The sequence below is a fragment of the Salmo salar genome, unplaced genomic scaffold, assembly GCF_905237065.1.
Source record: "Salmo salar unplaced genomic scaffold, Ssal_v3.1, whole genome shotgun sequence".
NCBI lineage: Eukaryota > Metazoa > Chordata > Actinopteri > Salmoniformes > Salmonidae > Salmo > Salmo salar.
In genome coordinates, this window is record NW_025548163.1 from 288,778 (window position 1) to 295,000 (window position 6,223).

Below are 6,223 nucleotides of genomic sequence, written 5' to 3' on the forward strand. Positions count from 1 at the left end.
GGAGGGTAGTGTCTGTCTGTCTGTCTGTCTGTCTGTCTGTCTGTCTGTCTGTCTGTCTGTCTGTCTGTCTGTCTGTCTGTCTGTCTGTCTGTCTGTCTCTCTCTCTCTCTCTATCGCTCTCTGTCTCTCTTCTCTCTGTCCCTCTCTTCTATATATATCTCTCTCTATTTATTTATTTCTCTCTGTCTCTCTATCTCTCTCTGTGTCTCTCTTCTCTCTCTATCTGTGTCTCTCTCTCTCTCTCTCTCTCTCTCTCTCTCTCTCTTTCTGTGTCTCTCTTCTCTCTAGGGCCCCTCATTCTGTCACACACATCTTTCACACCTCTCAGTCCTTCTCAAGAGGAAGTATAGATGGGTAGAGAGGAGAGGTGGGTGGGGGGATGGACAGGCTACAAGTCACTAGAGTTTAGATACAGTTAGTGATCGACACGTTGAGATGGAATGCACCTGTCTTCTACTCTGTGAGTTTAATATTATCTAAATGGTTTAATGTCTAGATATATGTTTTAATATCTATAGAGTTTAATATCTATATGGTTTAATATCTATATGGTTTAATATCTATATGGTTTAATATCTGTAAGGTTTAATATCTGGGTTTAATATCTGTATAGTTTAATGTCTATATCGTTTAATATCTGTATGGTTTAATATCTATATGGTTCAATGTCTAGATATAATTTTAATATCTATGTGGTTTAATATCTACATTAGTTTAATATCTGTATAGTTTAATATCTGTATAGTTTAATATCAGTATAGTTTAATATCTATATGGTTTAATATCTATATGGTTTAATATCTATATAGTTTAATATATGTATGTTTATATTCTATATGGTTTAATATCTGTATAATTTAATATCTATACAGTTCAATGACTAGATATAATTTTAATATCTATATTGTTTAAAATCTGTATAAATTAATATCTCTATATATATATCGTTCAATATTTAAAATGTTTAATATCTGTATGGTTTATTATCTATATGGTTTAAAATCTGAAAAGTTTAATATCTATATTGTTGTTTAATATCTATAATGTTTAATATATGTATAGTTTAATATCTATATGGTTAAATATCTATGTGATTTAATATCTGTATAGTTTAATATCTGTATAGTTAAATATTAAAACAGTTTTTAATATCTATATTGTTTAATATCTATATGGTTAAATATCTGTATGCTTTAATATCTATATAGTTTTAATATCTATATAGTTTTAATATCTATATAGTTTAATATATCTATGTGGTTTAATATCTGTATGGTTTAATATCTGTATAGTTTAATATCTGTATAGTTTAAAATCTATATGGTTTAATATCTGTATGGTTTAATATCTATATAATTTAATATCTATACAGTTCAATGACTAGATATAATTTTAATATCTATATTGTTTAAAATCTGTATAAATTAATATCTCTATATATATATCGTTCAATATTTAAAATGTTTAAAATCTGTATGGTTTATTATCTATATGGTTTAAAATCTGAAAAGTTTAATATCTATATTGTTGTTTAATATCTATAATGTTTAATATATGTATAGTTTAATATCTATATGGTTAAATATCTAAGTGGTTTAATATCTATATGGTTTAATATCTATATGGTTTAATATCTGTATAGTTAAATATTAAAACAGTTTAATATCTATATTGTTTAATATCTATATGGTTAAATATCTGTATGCTTTAATATCTATATAGTTTAATATCTATATGGTTTAATATCTATATGGTTTAATATCTATATAGTTTAATATCTATATGGTTTAATATCTATATGGTTTAATATCTATATGGTTTAATATCTGTATAGTTAAATATTAAAACAGTTTAATATCTATATTGTTTAATATCTATATGGTTAAATATCTGTATGCTTTAATATCTATATAGTTTAATATCTATATAGTTTTAAAATCTATGTAGTTTAATATCTACATCATGTAATATCTGTATAGTTTAATATCTATATAGTTGAATATCTATATAATTTAATATCTGTATAGTTTAATATCTATATCATTTAATATCTGTATAGTTTAATATCTATATGGTTTAATATGTATATAGTTTAATATCTATATAATTTAATATCTGTATAGTTTAATATCTATATGGTTTAATATCTATATAGTTTAATATCTATATAGTTTAATATCTATACAGTTCAATATCTATACAGTTTAATATCTATACAGTTTAATATCTGTATGGTTTAATATCTATATAGTTTAATATCTGTATAGTTTAATATCTGTATAGTTTAATATCTGTATAGTTTAATATCTGTATAGTTTAATATCTATATGGTTTAACATTTACATTTTACATTTTAGTCATTTAGCAGACGCTCTTATCCAGAGCGACTTACAGTAGTGAATGCATACATTTCATTTCATGCATTTTTTTGTACTGGCCACCCGTGGGAATCGAACCCACAACCCTGGCATTGCACACACCATGCTGGCGTTACAAACACCATGCTCTACCAACTGAGCCACAGGGAAGGCATATCTGGGAATGTTTAATATCTGTATAGTTTAATATCTATATAGTTTAATGTCTATATAGTTTAATATCTATATGGTTTAATATCTATATGGTTTAATATCTATATGGTTTAATATCTATATAGTTTAATGTCTATATAGTTTCATATCTGTATAGTTTAATATCTATATGGTTTAATATCTATATGGTTTAATATCTATATAGTTTAATATCTATATGGTTTAATATCTGTATGGTTTAATATCTATATGGTTTAATATCTATATAGTTTAATATCTATATAGTTTAATATCTGTATAGTTTAATATCTATATGGTTTAATATCTATATAGTTTAATATCAAGGTATTGGTATGCAGAGATGTGTAATTACAGAAGCATCTGATGAGTGCAGATCTAATCCATTCTAGACAATCTTACGAGAACTTGAAAACAACATGTATTTAGTTTTGCCCTAAATCAGTAAGGACTTCCTGCACAACTGCTAAATGGGACTGTAGTCTGTCTCAGCCAGGTCAGCAGGGGGGGATAATGGGACTGTAGTCTTGTCTCAGCCAGGTCAGCAGGGGGGTAATGGGACTGTAGTCTTGTCTCAGCCAGGTCAGCAGGGGGGGTAATGGGACTGTAGTCTGTCTCAGCCAGGTCAATAGGGGGGGTAATGGAACTGTAGTCTGTCTCAGCCAGGTCAACAGGGGGGTAATGGGACTGTAGTCTTGTCTCAGCCAGGTCAGCAGGGGAGGAGGGGGGGGGTAATGGGACTGTAGTCTTGTCTCAGCCAGGTCAGCAGGGGGGGTAATGGGACTGTAGTCTGTCTCAGCCAGGTCAATAGGGGGGGTAATGGAACTGTAGTCTGTCTCAGCCAGGTCAATAGGGGGGTAATGGAACTGTAGTCTTGTCTCAGCCAGGTCAGCAGGGGGGTAATGGGACTGAAGTCTTGTCTCAGCCAGGTCAGCGGGGGGGTAATGGGACTGTAGTCTTGTCTCAGCCAGGTCAGCAGGGGGGGTAATGGGACTGTAGTCTGTCTCAGCCAGGTCAGCAGGGGAGGAGGGGGGGGTAATGGGACTGTAGTCTGTCTCAGCCAGGTCAGCAGGGGAGGAGGGGGGGTAATGGGACAGTAGCCTTGTCTCAGTCAGGTCAGCAGGGGAGGAGGGGGGGTAATGGGACTGTAGTCTTGTCTCAGCCAGGTCAGCAGGGGAGGAGGGGGGGGGTAATGGGACTGTAGCCTTGTCTCAGCCAGGTCAGCAGGGGAGGAGGGGGGGGGTAATGGGACTGTAGCCTTGTCTCAGCCAGGTCAGCAGGGGAGGAAGGGGGGGGGGTAATGGGACTGTAGCCTTGTCTCAGCCAGGTCAGCAGGGGGGGGGGGGTAATGGGACTGTAGCCTTGTCTCAGCCAGGTCAGCAGGGGGGAAGGGGGGGTAATGGGACTGTAGTCTGTCTCAGCCAGGTCAGCAGGGGGGGTAATGGGACTGTAGTCTTGTCTCAGCCAGGTCAGCAGGGGGGGATAATGGGACTGTAGTCTTGTCTCAGCCAGGTCAGCAGGGGAGGAGGGGGGGTAATGGGACTGTAGTCTGTCTCAGCCAGGTCAGCAGGGGGGTAATGGGACTGTAGTCTTGTCTCAGCCAGCTCAGCAGGGGGGGGTAATGGGACTGTAGTCTTGTCTCAGCCAGGTCAACAGGGGGGGCGAGGGGTAATGGGACTGTAGTCTTGTCTCAGCCAGGTCAACAGGGGGGGGGTAATGGGACTGTAGTCTTGTCTCAGCCAGGTCAGCAGGGGGGGTAATGGGACTGTAGTCTTGTCTCAGCCAGGTCAGCAGGGGGGGTAATGGGACTGTAGTCTTGTCTCAGCCAGGTCAATAGGGGGGGGGTAATGGCGTACATGACAGTGTGGTCCTCATGTACACTACATGGCCAAAAGTATCTGGACATCCTTTCAAATTAGTGGATTTAGCTATTTCAGCCACGCCCGTTGCTGAAAGGTGTGTAAAATCGAGCACATGGCCATGCAATCTCCATAGACAGTAAACAGCTGGCCCAGAACAGAGCAGCACGTCTTTCTCTTCATTGTAATCAGAGGGCTGATATAAATACTATGCTGCCAGTCTCTCTTGGCTCAGAGTTGAGGAAAGACTGACTGCATCACTTCTTCTTTTTATAAGAAACATTAATGTGTTGAAAATCCCAAAAAGTTTGCATATTCAACTAACACACAACTCTGACACACACACTTACCCCACCAGACATGCCACCAGGGGTCTTTTCACAGTCCCTAAATCCAGAGCAAATTCAAGGCAATCGTACGGTATTATAGAGAGCCATGAGGACATGGAACTCCCTTCCATCTTATATAGCGTAAGTGAACAGCAAACCTGGTTTCTAAAAACAAAAATGCCAAGGCAAATGGTGGCTCAACTAATTTGCGTCTCACAAAAATCTCAAATTTGGACTCATCAGACCAAAGGACAGATTTTCACCGGTCTAATTGCTCGTGTTTTTTGGTCCAAGCAAGCCTCTTCCTCTTATTGGTGTCCTTTAGTAGTGGTTTCTCTGCAGAAATTCGACCATGAAGGCCTGTTTCACTCTGTCTCCTCTGAACAGTTGATGTTGAGATGTGTCTGTTACTTGACCTCTGTGAAGCATTTATTTGGGATGCAATCTGAGGTGCAGTTAATTGTCAATTTCTGAGGCTGGTAACTAATGAACTCATCCTCTGCAGCAAAGGAAACTCTGTCTTTCTTTCCTGTGGCGGTCCTCATGAGAGCCAGTTTCAGTTTTACTACCGGTCAAAGGTTCCAGGTTACTACCTCATGAAGCTGGTTGAGAGAATGCCAAGAGTGTCCAAAGCTGTCATCAAGGCAAAAGGTGGCTACTGTGAAGAATCTCAAATATAAAATATATTTTGATTTGTTTAACACTTTTGTGGTTACTATATGATTCCATATGTGTTATTTCATAGTTTTGATGTCTTCACTATTATTCTACAATGTAGAAAATAAAGAAAAACCCTTGAATGAGTCGGTGTGTCCAAACTTTTCACTGGAACTGTACATGGAACAGCTCAGTGTTTACATCATGTACCATAGTGTTAGTTCTCTCTGTGTATTTCAGTGTTTCCATCATGTACCATAGTGATAGTTCTCTCTGTGTGTTTCAGTGTTTCCATCATGTACCATAGTGATAGTTCTCTCTGTGTGTTTCAGTGTTTCCATCATGTACCATAGTGATAGTTCTCTCTGTGTGTTTCACTGTTTACATCATGTACCATAGTGATAGTTCTCTCTGTGTGTTTCAGTGTTTACATCATGCACCATAGTGATAGTTCTCTCTGTGTGTTTCAGTGTTTACATCATGTACCATAGTGATAGTTCTCTCTGTGTGTTTCAGTGTTTACATCATGTACCATAGTGATAGTTCTCTCTGTGTGTTTCAGTGCTGTTGAGTACACTGGTATACTGTAGCCTCGGACAAGGTGGAGGTGAGTACATTTCTCTATATTCATCACCTGTTCTATAATAGTAACATTTATCTATATTCATCACCTGTTCTATAATAGTAACATTTCTCTATATTCATCACCTGTTCTATAATAGTATCATTTATCTATATTCATCACCTGTTCTATAATAGTAACATTTATCTATATTCATCACCTGTTCTATAATAGTATCATTTATCTATATTCATCACCTGTTCTATA

The 6,223-nt window shown here is 36.6% G+C and overlaps 1 protein-coding gene across 1 annotated transcript in view; it reads left to right on the forward strand.

The window, feature by feature from the left end:
* Positions 1-307: 307 nt before the first annotated feature.
* LOC123732721 (low affinity immunoglobulin gamma Fc region receptor II) overlaps positions 308-6,223 on the forward strand; it is a 39,223-nt gene continuing 33,307 nt past the window's right edge. The window contains exons 1-2 of the mRNA XM_045711982.1: positions 308-460; positions 5,957-6,001. Coding sequence (XP_045567938.1) covers positions 436-460; positions 5,957-6,001 — 70 coding nt within the window. The 5' untranslated portion in view covers positions 308-435. The remainder of the gene's footprint in view (positions 461-5,956; positions 6,002-6,223) is intronic.